This window comes from Armigeres subalbatus, chromosome 3, assembly GCF_024139115.2.
Source record: "Armigeres subalbatus isolate Guangzhou_Male chromosome 3, GZ_Asu_2, whole genome shotgun sequence".
NCBI classification, from domain to species: Eukaryota; Metazoa; Arthropoda; class Insecta; order Diptera; family Culicidae; genus Armigeres; species Armigeres subalbatus.
The window spans coordinates 8,562,119-8,580,473 of record NC_085141.1 but is presented as its reverse complement, the minus strand read 5'-3'; the positions used below and the strand labels follow the sequence as shown (position 1 = coordinate 8,580,473).

The window sequence follows — 18,355 nt, the reverse complement described above, 5'->3', positions numbered from 1 at the left end:
CATAGAGGACTACCGGTCTAATGAACGTTTTGTAGATTGCCAGTTTGGTACGACGGCGAACTCTATTCGATCGGAGCGTCTTGCGGAGTCCGAAGTACGTACGATTTCCAGCCTCTATGCGTCTCCGAATTTTCTCTGCTGGTATCATTTTCGGTCAGTTTTCAGTCTGATGTAGGCTTCCTTCATCTTCTCAAAGTTACGTACCATAATATCTATGTCGTCGGCGAAGCCAAATAGCTGGACGTACTTATTGAAAATTGTACCACTCGTGTTAATCCCTGCTCTTCGTATTACTCCTTCCAAAGCGGTGTTGAATAGCAGACACGAAAGACCATCACCTTTCCGTAACCCTCTGCGCGTTTCGAAGGGACTCGAGAATGCCCCTGAAACTCGAACTACGCACATCACCCGACCCATCGTCGCCTTGATCAACTGTATCAGTTTATCCGGAAATCCGTTTTCGTGCATGAACTGCCATAGCTGGTCCCGATCGATTGTATCATATGCGGCTTTGAAGTCGATAAATAGATGATGTGTGGGACGACGGATTGATGATGGGGCTTGTTTGCCGGCATCACTTTCACGCCCTCGCTGCAGAGCTGAAAAGTACCTTTTGCGATCAGCCGGCGAATTTTTGGCGTAAATCCGGTGGATCGGCGATTCGCAAACATGGGTGGGCACTTCTCCTTCCACTACGGTTGCACCTGCGGCAGCTGCGATTGCTGCTTCTTTCTCTTTTTCGGGGGATTGCCGGCGTCATCAAACGGCAACGGCTAGAACACGGTGCTCTGCAAAAGTTTCTTCGAGGGGTTACCCGCGCCCGGCGACCGAATCGGCCACCGAGTCTCCCATGACGGGTCCGGGAGAAAATAACGCCAACATGACGAAGCGAAAACGTGAACAGCGATCGAACAAGAAAAAACACTTGGAAAAAATGCGCGAGCAAAAAGCACATCCGTACGCGCTGCTGTCACGAACTGGAATGACCGACGGCATAAAATTTGGGAGAGTACCTTGTAGGCGGCGTTCAGCAATGTGGTTGCGCGGTAGTTGCTCTCGTTCGCCCTCGTGTGGTGTTGCTGCAATTTTGAAACTGATTAATTACCCGACAACAACTCAATAGCGCGAAACTCGGAGCTAATTACAGAGCCTAGAGCCATAGGAACAACGGCGGTCCTTGACGGTTAGAATCGGGATTTACCCAAACCTTACCCGGTCTCCTGACACGCCAATCAGAAGGCTATCGTTAATAAAAAAAAAACGCAAAAAGGTCCTATCAAGAGGACAGCCAAGGATCAGTCTCAATCCATCAAAACGGAATGGGTTTAATTACCAGAACGATAGTACAAGCGACAAAAGTTTCTCGGTAGGAGAGGATATAGCACGGAGCACATCTTTCGCAATGGAGGAGTTCTTCAGTAACTTCGCGAACGCCGGACAGAAACTGGAGGAAAATCTCATGGTCGCGATGATCCTCAGAAGCCTTCCAAGCTCGTTCGACTCTCTGACTACCGCCCTCAAAAGCCGTTTGGACGACGAACTCACCTCAGATTGTCAAGCGAAAACTTCTGGACGAAGCAGCGAAGAAGCAAGGATCCGGATTGGATTCCGCGATGAAAGTTTGCCTTCCACTGCTGCAATAAGGTTGGCCACATTCAGAAAATGTACCGGCAGTATCAACAAGACAACGAGAACGAAGTGAAGACAGGTAAACCGGGGAAGCCTACACCGAAACAGGAGAGCACCGTGTCGTTTGCTTTTCTGACGCTGGCCAACGGAGTAAAACTGAAGACAGAACAAAGCCTTGGATCGTGGACTCGGGCGCGACAAGCCACACCGAGCCGAGATTTTTTCCGGGAACTGCACGAGAGTCAAGTCAAGCACGTCAGCCGATTTTTTAAAACTTTATTTATGTGTTTTAAAGTTAAAAAAAAGGAAGAAAGCGATTGTGGAAGCTCCCGAAGGTCCCGACGTTATCCAGTGCTATGACGACACGGATATGCAAACCTGTAGGAAAATTTACTACTACTTATCATTCCTGAGTACGCCTAGACTGGTGCTTTAACCAACTAAGCATCAGTACAGTTGCTGATGAAGTATGTGTACAGCCGCCAGACATTCTAAATACTCACGCTCCTCTAATGTGGACGTGTACTATACACATGTGGAACTATTGGCTTGAGAAATGGATTGCGAGTGATTTGACTATGCGTCCAATTTGGGAATCTCGAGCTCGTTCAGTAGCCGCTAAGTTGCGAAGGCCGACGGAGGTCCTTCGTAGCTTAGTTGGTTAAAGCACCAGTCTAGCGTACTGTAGGGTCATGGGTTCGAGTCCCATCGAAGGGAAAGTGGTTACCTCCAATACATTTTCAAAATCAATATCTTCCACATAACGTACATATTCACATATGAGTTTTCATAACATTGTAAATTAACGTCCAAGTCGGGTGGTTTGGTCTCATCTTGAATCGAACTTCTCTACTGGTATCGTTTTCGACGATCACCAAGTGAATTCAAGTCTGTATTCAGTATTTTTATGATGTATATTTCATTGCAATAAATACTAAAAACATAAATCGCAATAGGCACACTTAATAAATATAATAAATAAATACACAAATGTTATGGTATACAGATTAGATTCAATCATTTGTATATGAAACTTGTGCATCGCACGTCTGGTATCAGATGGCACTGGGGTGATCATCGTTTATGTTTATAGTCAAGCCACTCATGGCTTCCTCATAAGACGGAGGGAGTGCTGGAAAAATAATTCAAATGAGTCGGTAATTGATAGATATAGCATAAGTAACAACCTTCATCGTTGGCGACAGAGAGCGGAAGTACTATGGCAGTTAACGTTTCATCAGTCTGTTCATTACTGACAGTTGCTGTGGTTGTTGACACCGTTGGTGATGACGGGAATGGGATCGTACCAATCGTGATTGGAAGTTCAACTCTCGAATTCAAATGTAAGCCGCTCACATAAACTATTACCACAAGTAGGTATTCTATGACAAGAACGGAACACTTTCCTGTTGGTGCAACCTCGGGTACATCTAGCTCTATTAGGTATGTGGCGGATTCGTCGTGGGTAACTGCTGTCCAATCGTTGGATAGGAATTTGCTCATCACACGAGTTTTCTGCTTTGGATGTTGACTTATGTAGGACACTTTTCGTTGTAGGCTGCTTTTAATGCCCGTAACCCTAGTGTTGCTGGTATTGTTCAGAGAAACCGTGATAGGGATTTTCTGACCGGAAACATATCCCGACATGGGTATTTCCACTTGAATGTGAAGTGGATTCGATGCACAGGGCCAACAACAAAACGTTTTGATCAGTTTTTGCTTTTTGCGTACTTTTAAATTGCTGATGTGGTGATTGAGGTCTAGTGGTTTCAAAACTGTGAAGGCCGCGGTGCACGTCTGATCGAATTTCCATGGGCGATCAAGGATGGCACGAACCGTGTATCGAATTTTACCACATTCCCCTTCGAATGATGTAGGCACATTTAAAGGAATTGGGCTGGCAAAGTTGTACACGTGAACGCCAGCCGCTATTTCAGTGCTTTCTGCAAAAATACAGAAGAATCGTCAATTATGTGATATGCTGTTGGTACATATATTATAAGAATGCACGGTTCTCGATTTAATTCTGATAAGTTTTAGTTTTATAACTCTTTTAATTGTTGACATAAAAGTACAAAATGTGGTAATTTATATTTTAGCTTGCGTTTCTATTACTCGAACCACCAGTACTATGCGCGATAATCAAAATATACTTATCAAATTTATCTCAAAGTCCCTAAAGAAGAGTATCACCATGTGCGACGCTCGATAAACCCTGATTGTTAGTATAACAAATTTGAATAATGTCTGTTTCAATTTTGACGCTTGACGACATAGTTCTTTCATTCTCTGTAAAAGAAAATATTCTCAAAGCAATTATAATACCATCGCGTTGTGGGATCAATTTGGTTTCGGCACGTAACAGTTCCTCCTTCCCGACGTAGGTCACACTTCGTTGTCTGCTCCTTAGCACATTCCAACGAACATCCGCACTTCCGGAAATAACTAATCTGAAGTCTATGAGAAATGCAACATATTCAGCTTCAAACTTGTTATTCAAAAGTCAACATCCAACTTACGTACCATTAACCAGTATAGGTTTGTCCAGGCGCAGTACTACGGAGCCGGTCAGGGTTTGTCCACCTTGGAAGACGCCTTGCGGATTGTCATCGAATCGGATCTCACAGTGCGGGGGCGCCATAATGTATCAGCCCCTGCTTTGTTATTGACTGCTCTGCTTAGTCTAGTAGTGACTGATCTCTGCACATAATGCACTGGATTTATACTTTGATGTGTGAAAGTTTCAACACTTGTTGCAATCGACTATCTCGGTTTAGCTTCTACAAGTTGGTGACATTTTACTCAATTTTTTGGAGAAAATCGTTATGGATTCAAATTCATCAAACGATGTCCAAATGCTTTCCTAATATAACTGGAATAAAATTGAACAGAAGTAAATATAAATACCTAATTTCTCCAGCAGTGCGCTGTTCGAAATATATTTCTCGCACAGTGATGATACATGTGTTGGTAATTTCAGACCAAAATAAGAAACACGGAGTGAAAAAAAAAGCAGATGCGCCTGATTTTTTCAGAATAATTTCTTTACCTTTTACAGAGGCGTTAGAATCACTCCACTATCGAATTTGTAATAAAGGGTCTAGAATGTGCGTTTGTTTAATTGAATACATTGCAAAATTACTGGGAAAATTAACCATCATTCATTGCATTCCTTGTGCTGACGTTTCGGTCGAACACATATAATCTTCTGGATTATGTGCAATTGCACAACATGTGAAAGATTTAGTTCGAAAAATGTATTGGAGGGTAACCACTTCCTTCGGTGGGGTTTGATGCCACGAAATCAGTACCCTAAACAGGTGCTTTCCCTCCATAGTCCTCCGCAGCTCAGAAGGCTACTGATGAGATCAAATTTTCAACATCAGGCACATAGCCGAACTCTCGCAATCTATTTTTAAAACCAACTCGTTCACGTTCACACGCATTGTTTTGTGCAATGCCAACCGAGTAGGGTAAGGGTTCATTCACAAATTACATAACGCAAAATTTGGCCATTTTCAACCCCCACCCACCCCCTCGTAACGTTTTTTGTATGAAAGGGTTTTGAAAATTGTATGGGCCGTAACGCTCTGGCAGGTACCCTCCCACCCCCTAAAGCGTTATGTAATTTGTGAACGGGCCCTAAGTAGGGGGAGATCCCCCAGCGCCGGACACCTCCCAATTCCAAACACTTCTCAAAATGACACTTACAGAGGTCCATCCACCATCTTATAAAGTTGAACAAAAGAAAGCTATTGAAAAGTCATTTAACTGCACAGAATATCAGATCCTCGTTTTGTAAACTTTGGACAAAATTTTAAATTTAACAAAAAATCCATAAAAATATATGTTTCGCCTTATTTCAGAAGGTTTGAGTCAACAATATTAAAATCAATTGAATGCATTCTGATTTTATAGGGAAGATCAATATTATGCCTATTTTAAATAACGATTATTAATTGTTAGATATATAATGTAACTGTGGTTCAAAATCCATTTCTGTATCCGGTAGCTGTCCCCGGGTCCGGACAGTGAGATTTTTCATGTGATCGAATAACTATTCTTCACATCTGTTTTGTCAAACTCACTTTAATTCAATTGTTTCTTCATGCTAAGGTATCAGAAAGCCTCAGAAATAAGCAGAAACAAAAATTGAAGAGGTCATGGGAAAAGGTGAGAATTTGTAGTAGGATCGATGTAAGTCAGCTGTAAGTGAGCAGATGTAAGTGAGCTGGAGAGTCAATTTTAATATCTACAACCCAAAGCAATTGTAAAATATTACGATATTACTATTCTCAATGATGTCTTTATTCATGTAATCAGGAACTTGGCCATATTTGAACGATGCTGGGTCATCAGGCCGAAGGCCATTACGGCCAGGGCCGTGTTACTCCCAACACTGGTGAGACCCCCTTTAACAAGCCTCAGGGTCGGCTCTACGATCGTGACACTCCGGGATAGAAAAACACTCGAGTTGTCTCATGAAAAACTCCCACTTTATTTCATGTGCACTTTATTTTCCTCCTTGACGTCCTACTTCATTCTTTCTTCTCGCGTCCGTCCTCAAACACGGGACGACGCTTCCCACTTCCTAACTTCTATCTCCTACCTTTCACTTCCTTACTTCCTCACTTCTCTTTCTTCTTCGTTCTTCGGGGCCCCGCGCACTGCTACTCCGCTACCTGTTGGCTCTTCGGTTTCTGCAACTGGGTCAGGGGTGGATGTCAGCTTCTTCTCAGCGGACTGCAAACTCTCATTGACCCTCTGCCTGTGTCATGCACCCCTCGAGTGTATTGACGAACTCGAGGCTTCAGTAGTCCGTGGACGTACTGGAAAAAAACTAGTTTTATGGTGCACTTGGTCGACACACTCTCCTAGGGCAAGTATCAGGTTTCAGAATGGCGGGAAACCGCGATGGGGTTTTATAATAAAACCGCGAGGTCCTGGTGGCACAATAGGGACACAAGATGGCGATTAAAGGTCACATAGCGAACAGGGGCTAGCTTGGGGGTTTGTCTCAGCTAATGAATAGTAGTTAATTACCTGGATGTCCAGATTTCCACTTCAAACGTTCTCTTCCACTTTCACTATTTCAAATTTTCCGACTATAACTTTTCTCTGCTTTTCCAAAACTCATTTCATTCATTTCATTTATTTAGTTAACATCTAAACAGATAACACTGAATCAACAATTTGACGCCACAATACACGGTTCGAGGCCGCATCTCTCCATCCTCGGATACGCCCCACGCTCGCCAAGTCGTTCTGCACCTGGTCTGCCCATCTCGCTCGCTGCGCTCCACGCCGTCTCGTACCTGCCGGATCGGAAGCGAACACCATCTTTGCAGGGTTGCTGTCCGGCATTCTTGCAACATGTCCTGCCCATCGTACCCTTCCGGCTTTAGCTACCTTCTGGATACTGGGTTCGCCGTAGAGTTGGGCGAGCTCATGGTTCATTCTTCGCCGCCACACACCGTCTTCTTGCACACCGCCAAAGATGGTCCTAAGCACCCGTCTCTCGAATACTCCGAGTGCTTGCAAGTCCTCCTCGAGCATTGTCCATGTTTAATGTCCGTAGAGGACTACCGGTCTTATTAACGTCTTGTACATGACACATTTGGTGCGGTGGCGAATCTTTTTCGACCGCAGTTTCTTCTGGAGCCCGTAGTAGGCCCGACTTCCACAGATGATGCGCCTTTGTATTTCACGACTAACGTTGTTGTCAGCCGTTAGCAAGGATCCGAGGTAGACGAATTCCTCGACCACCTCGAAGGTATCCCCGTCTATCGTAACACTGCTTCCCAGGCGGGCCCTGTCGCGCTCGGTTCCGCCCACAAGCATGTACTTTGTCTTTGACGCATTCACCACCAGTCCAACTTTTGTTTTGCTTCACGTTGCAGGCGGGTGTACAGTTCTGCCACCTTTGCAAATGTTCGGCCGACAATGTCCATGTCATCCGCAAAGCAAATAAATTGACTGGATCTGTTGAAAATCGTACCCCGGCTGTTACACCCGGCTCTCCGCATGACACCTTCTAGCGCAATGTTGAACAACAGGCACGAAAGTCCGTCACCTTGTCTTAGTCCCCGGCGCGATTCGAACGAACTGGAGTGTTCGCCCGAAATCTTCACACAGTTTTGCACACCATCCACCGTTGCTTTGATCAGTCTGGTAAGCTTCCCAGATAATTTTCCATAGCTCTACGCGGTCTATACTGTCGTATGCCGCCTTGAAATCAACGAACAGATGGTGCGTTGGGACCTGGTTTTCACGGCATTTTTGAAGGATTTGCCGTACAGTTAAGATCTGGTCCGTTGTCGAGCGGCCGTCAACGAAGCCGGCTTGATAACTTCCCACGAACTCGTTCACTAATGGTGACAGACGACGGAAGATGATCTGGGATATCACTTTGTAGGCGGCATTAAGGATGGTGATCGCTCGAAAGTTCTCACACTCCAGTTTGTCGCCTTTCTTGTAGATGGGGCATATAACCCCTTCCTTCCACTCCTCCGGTAGCTGTTCGGTTTCCCAGATTCTGACTATCAGTTTGTGCAGGCAAGTGGCCAGCTTTTCCGGGCCCATCTTGATGAGCTCAGCTCCGATACCATCCTTACCAGCTGCTTTATTGGTCTTTAGCTGTTGCATGGCATCCTTAACTTCCCTCAAGGTGGGGGCTGGTTGGCTTCCATCGTCCGCTGAACTGACGTAGTCATCTCCTCCGCTGCCTTGACTTTCACTGCCTGTACTCTCAGCGCCATTCAGATGTTCCTCGTAGTGCTGCTTCCACCTTTCGATCACCACACGTTCGTCCGTCAAGATGCTCCCATCCTTATCCCGGCACATTTCGGCTCGCGGCACGAAGCCTTTGCGGGATGCGTTGAGCTTCTGATAGAACTTGCGTGTATCTTGAGAACGGCACAGCTGTTCCATCTCCTCGCACTCCGCTTCTTCCAGGCGGCGTTTCTTCTCCTGAAAAAGGCGGGTCTGCTGTCTCCGCTTCCGTCTATAACGTTCCACGTTCTGCCGGGTACCTTGCTGCAGCGCGACCGCCCGCGCTGCGTCCTTCTCCTCCAGAATCTTTTCCAAAACTATAACCTTCTAATCAACCTTTTCTCTCGACTATCACCAGGCTAATGATAAGTCGTTTCGTGATCGTTGACCCCCAAACCTTTGGTCGTTGACCCGCTGACATCCATAAATTCCGCCACATGCTGCCCACCCAGTTCGCCACCCATTTCTCCACCCCCATGGCCACCCATTCAATGTTTTCCTCGGCGTCCCTGGTGGTGAGTAGCGGCATCACTGTCGTCCTTTGAAACTAGCTGACTCACCGGTACGGGAATCTAAGGGTCGTTGATGGACATTCGTACCACATGCACACTCAAACCAACATAAACTCTCTCGAGCAGGAGTAGACTTAAAATTGAACTCGACTGATGGAGGTTCTCCGTACTTAGGGAAGGCAAGCATAGCATTACTGGAAGTCATAGAATCGGTTTTAAAACAAGGATCCCCGAAGGACGAGGCTTGACGGTTCCGTTATGAACCCGGTATGACGAAACACGAAAATTCGGCAAATAACCATATGACTCAGGGTTGGTCTTTCTAAAATAGGCTACACCTGAAGCTGTTACAATTTAACTATTTATTAGTGACGTCACACAGGGGTACATACTCATGCTGGTTCGACGGGATAGATCCGGATCTTGGTGGTTGTAGCTTCAGGAATCGTTTTTGGTTTCGGGTACTGATTTGTGGACGGTGGGATCACCATCTAGCGTTGCTCACAGGATTACTAGCGAAGATTGGCTGCTGGATTGCAACACCGAGTGGATGTCGGATGGCAGACTGGATTTGGCTGCCGGATTGCAGACCGGAGAAGACGACGGAGTATCGGAGTAGGTGACACGACGAATATTGGGATTCGTTGCTCGTGCATGCTGTTGGTTTGACGGAAGACGGATACCAGCGGCCGTGGAACTGTCCGCTACAGTTGAGATGGTGGCGGAACGAGTATCGGCTCCGATCGGCAATTTTGCAAGATGGCCGCCCGTCATTTCGTTCACTCGATACCCGTGTACCCAATCCTCCTGGCTGCCTATCGGCGATCTTGCCGGACATCAGTGCTGCGAAATACTCGGAGAAGAACAAGAAGAAAAAGGCCCTTTGTTCGGGCCTGAACACCACCAATAAATACCCTGCGACGTCACTGTAGCTATCATGTCACTATTACCTTTTCTTTAGATTTCTGGCTAATTGGATGTTTTGTTCTTCGTTTGTGTGGTAATTATTTTAGCATAGGATACTATAATTTAGGTTCACATTAGTTTTAGGTTAACACTTAAGGGTCTAACAATACTAACCACATTAACACTTTGAACTCACAAACATATCTTGTTAGTTCTACTAACTACTTTCTTTTACTAAGTACTTATAGCAGATTTGAAATGATTCCTGAAAGTTTAGAATAGAAACAACACTTCGATATTAAGAAATTTGCCGCGAGGTTTTTTTTAACAATTTTCTAACCTCTAATAAATGAACTCTACACACGCGCGCACTACAATTTCGTTCGAGGATCACACAGAAAAGAGAACGATTCTGCCGAGACTCCTTCTTTTATATACAAAATGAATTATCATAATTTTTGTTGCATAGTACATTTAAATTTATGCTTTGCATGCCCACCGTGTTGTATCGTCGCACCCTCTATGAGTGAGTTTAACAGTAACAGGGCTGGGTCTCTTTTGCCTTAACTCAAACTGCTCGCTTTTTGTTATCTGTCAATTTGGTGTGACGTGGAAATGGAATTCTCACTCGTTGTCATTTCCATGCACAAGGAGTGAGACATGTCTTATTGTTTTTTGTCGGTTTTCAGGGTCGTCATCAGGGAGGGAAATTGGATGGGGACTTGTGGTGGAGCCAACAAGCTGTTCATTGGAACCGAACGGTTACACCTTTTATGGGGCAGTGTAGTGTTGGCTGCGTTCGAAGGGTTTGTGGGAGCAGGAACATTTAACACTAACCAATCACGATTATTTTTTTTTCTATTGTACGTGGATTTCCTTACTGGACCCGACCGTTCGAAATTATTTTTTGCTTTTTCCCTCGGACATTTCTTTCTTTTTCCGATGTTTTGACATTTGTTTTGATAGACAAGGAGCAAAAAACAAGGTAATCTACCAAACCTTTATTAAGTTTGTCAAACCTTACTGTAAAAGGGAACGTTTGAAAAGGTCATGGAATTGGTCATTAGGAATAGTTATTAGGCCGAACGGTCGTTAGGCCGAATTAGAAGTATGTACAAGGTAAGAAGTAAGAAATGACATGTGAGACGTGAGAAGGGAGTAGTGAGAAGTGAAAAATGAGAAGCAAAAAGAAGTGAGAAGTACGAAGTGAGAAATGAGAATTGAGAAGTGAGAAGGGAAAGGTGAAAAGTGAGAAGTGAGAGGTGAAAAGTAAGAAGTGAGAAGTAAGAAATGAGAAATAAGAAGTGAGAAGTGAGAGGTGAGAAGTAAGAAGTGAGAAGTGAGAAGTGAGAGGTGAGCAGTGAGAAGCGAGAAGTGAAAAGTAAGCAGTGAGGAGTGAGGAGTGAGAAGTGTGAAGTAATAAGTGAGAAGTGAGTAATGAGAAAAAAGAAGGAAGAAAGATGAGAAAAGAAGAAAAAGAGATTGTAATGCTCGACTAGCCCCGTGGCTACACCCTCTCAGGGTCGGCGATACCTGCTGGAAGAGAACTCACAGACAACAACAAATTGTGCAAAGGGAAATGTCACGACGTAGAGAACAACTCACAAACCAGTAACCTAGCAGGGCTCAGTAATAAATAAATTTTTACCAATTTAACTTAAGCATAATGTTTTTTTATTTGAAACAAACAAGGTTCTTAATAGTGGGTTGGCTTACTCGGTGCGGCCGACGTTGAGTCGTTGGAGCTCTTGTTGTGCATGCGGGGGAAGTAGGCCTGCTGCGATGATCCAGTCCGAATATTCAGTTGACTGTGCGTCCCAGGGACGATCGGTTGGTGGGTTTCTACTGTCTCGAGCCAGGGTAAGGCACTTGGAAAATCAATCGCTCAATTTCCCCGGCGACGGCGGCAACGCGCAACGCGTGATCCAGCGAATTTGGCTTTGGGGTACTCGCTAGTCACCGGCACAGGATTTCAGGGTCGGTTATTCTTGTCTTCTATCTCTTGCCCGGAAACCCGATTGCCCACCCATGGGAGCTGTACACATCGGCTCGGACACCAATAAGCGGGCGCGAAACCACACAACCTTACTGGGTCCAGCCTAACCTCAATAGCAGGTGTCCAGCATTCGCGTGGTGTGTATCCAGCGAAATTGGCGACTGGTACTCACTGGTCATCGGCAACGGAGGATGATACGACTTTGCACTGTCGTTTCCACACTTCTAGGACCCTTGCACTTTTCGGGGTACGAATTTCACGACACTTGCGACACGGAAATGCTCCGGTTTCAACAACGGACTAAACTCGACTACCCATTCCTCTTCATCTCCTTTTTCTCTCCCCCTCTTTTTCACATCCTTTACGTTTTTTCCCTCTTCCTTCTATTGCTCATTCTATTGCTCATTGCCGTTAGATATTGTTGGGGGTATTATTGTCTATCCGGAATAAATTTATACCGCTTTTTATACCGAAGTTGGATTTTTCTCCAGATACAGACAACTTTCCTAACTTCGGAAGTAGTGCGCTGGATTCGCCTAAAGATGCGCTAAACAACGCATCAATTAGTTTGACAAATAAAACTTCGGAAGAAAGCTCGGTTCGGAAGTCCCGACTTCCGAATTCTAAGTTGGTGCTACGCCGACAATATTATACAATTCTACGAATTCAAATAAATAGCCAAAATTTTAAACAATTTTAGAAAATAACTAGCTTTATGTACCCGGCCTTGCTCGGAATTGCCAATTGCTTAAACCAATTGCTTAACAGGGTAATTGCGTTGACTTATTGATACTTCATCATTTGATTAAAAGAAGGCTTTTAGAAACATTGACTGATTTTGAAAAAAAGGATCATGGGTTTGAATAGCCATATTCCGAGCAAACATCTATTTCTAAAGAAGGAAAAACCTCAACCGATGCATTATTCCGGGCAAACGCATATTTTTAAAGAAGGGATCACACCCACCATTGCCTTATTCCGGGCAAATGCCTACATTTAAAGAAGCAGTAACATCCACCATTCAGAAGGAAACACATTATTCATTGCTTTTCACTGGGCAAACCATGATTCCGATGAAGGGTAACAATTACCATTGCTTTATACCCAAATGCATGCTTTCTATGAAAGATTTTACTGATGCTGTTCATAATTATCCCAAATGCCTTTATGTCAAACGATCTAAGGCCAAATTGTGTTATGTTGAAGGCCAGCTTCATTCAGGGAAATGTCATATTCTTGGATATGTGTATCGGGAAGTATCGTTTTCGGGAAATATCATTTTCGTTAAAGTCATTTTTCGGAGAATGTTATTATCGGGAAAATGTTATTGTCGAGGTCTTGGTATTCTCGAGGAATTTGGGCAATTTGTTTTCGGAACATTGTACAATGTCAAAGAACCTCGGATGAACTAAATAAGACGGATTTTAAATTAAGACGTTTTCTAAACAATACCAACCCCAATAACCTCCCACATTCTAAAAGTCCCTCCCAGCCTGTCTTTCATAGTTTCCCTTGGGTAGAGAATACGTGTTTACAAAATGAAAATAAAATGACCTATCCCTATCCACTAAAATCGTTTCCTCAGGCCAGACAATATTTGAAACAAATTTGGTTCAAATTGGTCATGGCGTTCAAGACATACATTGAGTTGATCTATTGCTAAGCAATACTCCTCCTCCCATATCCTCCCTCTTTTCCAAAAAGCATTCCCGGCCACACAATCGTTGTCTCCTTAACATGAAGAATATGTGTTCCAAATTTGGTTGAAATCGGCCAAGGGGTTCAGAAGTTATACTGAGTTGATTGAAAACTAAGCAATACCCCCCCCCCCGCATACCCTCCCTCCGAAGAGCCTAAGATAAAGAATGTGTGTTCCAAATTTGGTTGAAATCGGCCAAGGGATTCAGAAGTTACACTGAGTTGATCAATAACTAAGCAATACCCCTTTCCCCACACTCTCCCCCTTTTCCAAACAGCATGCTTTGCCCTCCCATTATCGTCTCCTTAAGATAAAGAATGTGTGTTCCAAATTTGGTTGAAATCGGCCAAGGGGTTAAGAAGTTACACTAAGTTGATCGATAACTAAGCAATATCCCTCCCCCTACACCCTCCCCCTTTTCCAAAGAGCTTCCCTAGTCCCCCTATCGTCGTCTCCTTAAGATAAAGTATATGTGTTCCAAATATGGTTGAAATCGGTCAATGGGTTCAGAAGTTATGCTGGAACATACATACAAACATACAAACATTGAGTTTTATATATATATATATTTAATATATATAGATAGATATAGATAGATAAATAGTATTTCTACGAATATCTTCTTCTCCTTATTGGCGTTACATCCCCACACTGGGACAGAGCAGCCTCGCAGCTTAGTGTTCATTAAGCACTTCCAGTTATTAACTGCGAGGTTTCTAAGCCAGGTTTGCATTCGTATATCATGAGGCTAACACGATGATACTTTTATGCCCAGGGAAGTCGAGACAATTTCCAATCCGAAAATTGCCTAGACCGGCACCGGGAATCAAACCCAGCCACCCTCAGCCTTGTAGTTGATGGCGTCATCTTCTATTGTTTTGAACGAAATAAATCTCGAGTAAATGCAGTTGCAAATTCGTGCAAAAATACAACTGAGCAGTATTCCAGTATTATATTTCCCAACGAAACTGTTGGAATTTTTAAAACTATAACGTATGTCGAAAAAGGCATTTTTACAGTTTCAATTTCATTTTCTAACTTCCATACTATTTATAACTCTACTAAAGATGCTCTAAGGGTCTGTCTCATTTGGAGAATTAAACTGAAATTAAACTTGAAAGTGACATTTCAAGACAAAATTTTCAAAACGACTTATCTGCTTTTGTAAACAAAGATTCAAACGACGATTTGACGAATCTGATAGCTCTCCCACGCAAACCAACACCATCAACAGGTAGCGGAAGCATTCACATATCTATTGGTGGTGTTGGTTTGCGTGGGAGAGCTATCAGATTCGTCAAATCGTCGTTAGAATCTTTGTTTACAAAAGCAGATAAGTCGTTTTGAAAATTTTGTCTTGATTTCAGTAATTAACGAATAACCCTGCTCGCAGAGCAAGATTACTTTTGACAGATATCGAATCATTTAGCATCGATGTCTTAATGGAATTGCTGGATAGCACCAACCTTTCTCATGACTGTGATTTTCTAATTTTCGAACTGTAACTTTTAAGTTTAATTCTCCAAATGAGACAGACCTTAAGTGTACTATTATACAACATTGTATTAAGACAATTATTCTATAACAGTACACTTAGAGTGAACTCAGGAGTTTCATTCAGTTTCTTTCCAAATTTTCGACCACTATTCTAGTTTGAATCTGGAACATGATAGAACAAACTTGCTGGTTTCCCCAGCAGTGTTCCGTTCATGTTTTTCAAATTTTTAATTTATTGAAATCATTATGTTGTTGCCAAGAAAGGCTCCGTAACTGCAAAGTGGATTGATCCGTAGATAAAATGACGCGTTCATACACCAAAACAATTGGAAAAAATATTTGAATCTCGTGATTCATCCGTGGTTCAAATCTGCAGAAAATAGAACGGAACTTTATACCAGTTTCATTTTTTTGACAGTTGACTGGGGAAATTAATGTTTCAGATTTATATTCAAACTGACAGCCCCAAACGATTTGGATCACTGCTGATTTTACTATTAGGTATCTAAGGGCCGATTTCTTCACCTCCGCTTAGTGCTTAAACCAGGTTTAAGCGTATGGGTAAGCGCCGCTTAGGAGTTAAGCGGAGGTGAAGAAATTGGCCCTAAGTTTAATAACATATACGTTACAATTGTAGAGCTACAATTCTACCATATATGTATACATTACTTATACCACCATACCCGGAAATTAGGCAATAAACTTTGATTTAACTGAATCTAAAACCGATTAGTTACTAATATTTCACGCACCGACATTCGGCGCACGACTCTGCATGAACCCGGTGAACTATTCTGAGATTTGTTGAACGATAATAGCCAATACATCAGACTTCACACGGTTCGAAAACTGTATCGGCACAACCGCGAGAATTTGCGACCGGTCGCAATCGACGCATCTTTTCGCATGGCATATGTGCTTCTTCACACATTAATTATTCATTTATTGTAAATTGGCGTAAAAAAGCAAAAGAAAAAATGATCTCCACTAAGTAAGTCCACTATTGGCCATTTTACACAAGGTATTAATACTATAAGATGGATCAATATCAAATAATGCGATAGTATTTAAGCAAAGATGTTTTCAGTGGTTGTGGCTTTCGTTACCAAAAAGCACCACCACGTGCGTCTTTGCGCTATGCGTATCACACTTATTCTGTCTTATTTTGTCGCGCTCTTTCAGTGTGGGTAAAGTTTGTAAACACATAATCCGCACAACACCCGCCTATGACTACATTCCCCTTCACACTCCGCACCATTGCAGCATGTCTTCTGCCTGTAGCAGTAAGCATTCTCAGCCTCAGTATTAGGTGAAACGTTCTCACCGATGCTGCTCTGCGGTTGTCCATCGTCTTCGATTGTTGTGCTGCTGCTACGGTGTTCGCTTCATCATAATGCCGACGAAATGTGAAATCAAGTTCGATAGCAATCCCAATGGAGTGTACTTCTCGGGCCAGATGCTCACCGGGCACGTAGAGCTGCACCTGGACAATCCGAAGAAGGTCAAAAGTGCGTGTCTAACCGACCAGCGTGTATCATTTCAAGGCCGTACAAAATATACCTACCTTTTAATTCTTCACAGATCTCCAATTAATCATATCGGGTTGCGCAGAAGTTAAATGGACAAAGAACAAATTGAGTCGCCGCAACGGAGCAGCAGTACAGCGATCGAGGAGATTCAAGAGAGAAACATACATGGGAAAGGAGGAATACATCGCTACAGAAGTTGCTTTGATCCCGAGAGCAAATGGTCAGTGCAAAAACTACTCTTAATGAACGCTCTTTGAAAATCAATTAGCGTGAGTCACTATTTTGTTCTTTATGTTTAGATGACGCCATCGAAATACCGGCCGGAACTCATGAGTACAAATTTTCGTGCCAAATTCCTCCGCATGCTGCCACATCGTTCGAAGGAGAACATGGAAGAGTTAGATATACGGTCCGAGCAGTGCTCCATCGACCGTGGAAATTCGACCAAACTTGCACTATCGCCTTTACAGTTTTGCATACATTGGATCTCAATCTGGAACCGGAGAAAGTTGGACAGCCCAAGAAGTTAGAACGTACCAAAAATTTCTGGTTCTGGCCGTGCGTTTCCGGACCCATGTACTTTTCTATCGATTTGCCAGTGAGTGGATACGTTTCCGGCCAGAAGATTCCTATCACAGTCAATCTTAACAACGCCAGCAATGTGCCTATTCACGGCATCAGAAGTAAGCTGGTGCGAAAAGTGTGCTTCATTAGCCAAACACCGACTCGAAAAGCACGAAATGAAGTTAAAACGATAGCCAAAATGGTTACGACTGTGACTAATGATAAATCCGACCAATACACGCAAGATTTAGTGGTTCCAGCCACGGCACCTACTGGACAATGTTCCATCTTAATCGTCGATTATGAACTTAAGGTGAAAGTCAAACTCGGTGCCTGCCGAGCGGATCAGGAAATGACCATTCCCATCACCATTGGTACGGTACCATTCGGAATGTCACCGAAAGTGGATCACATCAACGCTCCCACTGTTGGGTTCGGCTGGAGCGGTGGAATGCCTATGCCGTCCGGGGTTTCGACTCCACTAATGTCCATGCCAGAGCAACCAAGGCCCTTGAGCTCACCTCTACCGTATCCAACTGCTCCAGCTATTGGATTTTGTATGTTTTCAAAGTGTTTCGCCACTCATCGAACTTGTGTGACACTAAATTGAAATCTTTTTTTTTAGTACCGCCCAGTTACCAGGAAGCTATGAACCAGTCAGCGATTAACGTTAACGACGGAGAACCGAATGCAATCGGGTTCCAGGCATATATTCCACGGTATCCAGTTTATAATTTTGGTTCACCACTCAGAATGTAGAATTGGTGCTAAATATTTAAAATACTCGCCCGTCACGAAGTTGTTAACCGCTTCCGTATACGAAGAAGTGACATTAGAATTAGAACAATGTACGCATTTATGAACCATGAACTATGTAGTCACGAGTATGTATATTTTTTACTCGAATCGCAAAAGTAATAAAACAAAGCTAATATACTGCAATATCATATTTTCTTTTCTATACACATCCTTTTTGCTTTTTGGTCCCTATAAAACTATACAACCACTCCGAAATTACATTTTTATTGCAGGTCCAGAGGGTCGAGTGTTGATATGTGAATATCGATCGATTCAGTACACCGCATTAAGGTGTTGTCTGAAATCATGTGGGTAGGTGTGCATAAGCATCATCATGTTTACAGCCAGGGCTAGATTTAACAGCTTGGGTCCCCTGAATGTACTCAAATATGTCGGCGACGGGTAAACCTGTTTATTGGTTTTGGTACACAAGGTTTAGTGGGGGCCCTCCCCC

At 43.5% G+C, this 18,355-nt stretch overlaps 2 protein-coding genes across 2 annotated transcripts; one reads left to right on the top strand and one right to left on the bottom strand.

The window, feature by feature from the left end:
• Positions 1-2,524: 2,524 nt before the first annotated feature.
• LOC134226895 (arrestin domain-containing protein 3-like) lies at positions 2,525-4,560 on the bottom strand. Its single transcript, XM_062707990.1, has 4 exons — positions 4,153-4,560; positions 3,955-4,086; positions 2,817-3,572; positions 2,525-2,761 (listed from the first exon to the last, which is right to left on the bottom strand). The coding sequence occupies exons 1-4, from the start codon at positions 4,268-4,270 to the stop codon at positions 2,685-2,687; spliced, it is 1,083 nt and encodes a 360-aa protein (XP_062563974.1). The 5' UTR covers positions 4,271-4,560; the 3' UTR covers positions 2,525-2,684.
• Positions 4,561-16,261: 11,701 nt separating this feature from the next.
• On the top strand, positions 16,262-18,045 carry LOC134226326 (arrestin domain-containing protein 2-like). Its single transcript, XM_062707043.1, has 4 exons — positions 16,262-16,518; positions 16,592-16,759; positions 16,839-17,660; positions 17,729-18,045. Exons 1-4 carry the CDS (start codon positions 16,404-16,406, stop codon positions 17,860-17,862), a joined length of 1,239 nt encoding a protein of 412 aa, XP_062563027.1. The 5' UTR covers positions 16,262-16,403; the 3' UTR covers positions 17,863-18,045.
• The last annotated feature ends 310 nt before the right edge of the window (positions 18,046-18,355 follow it).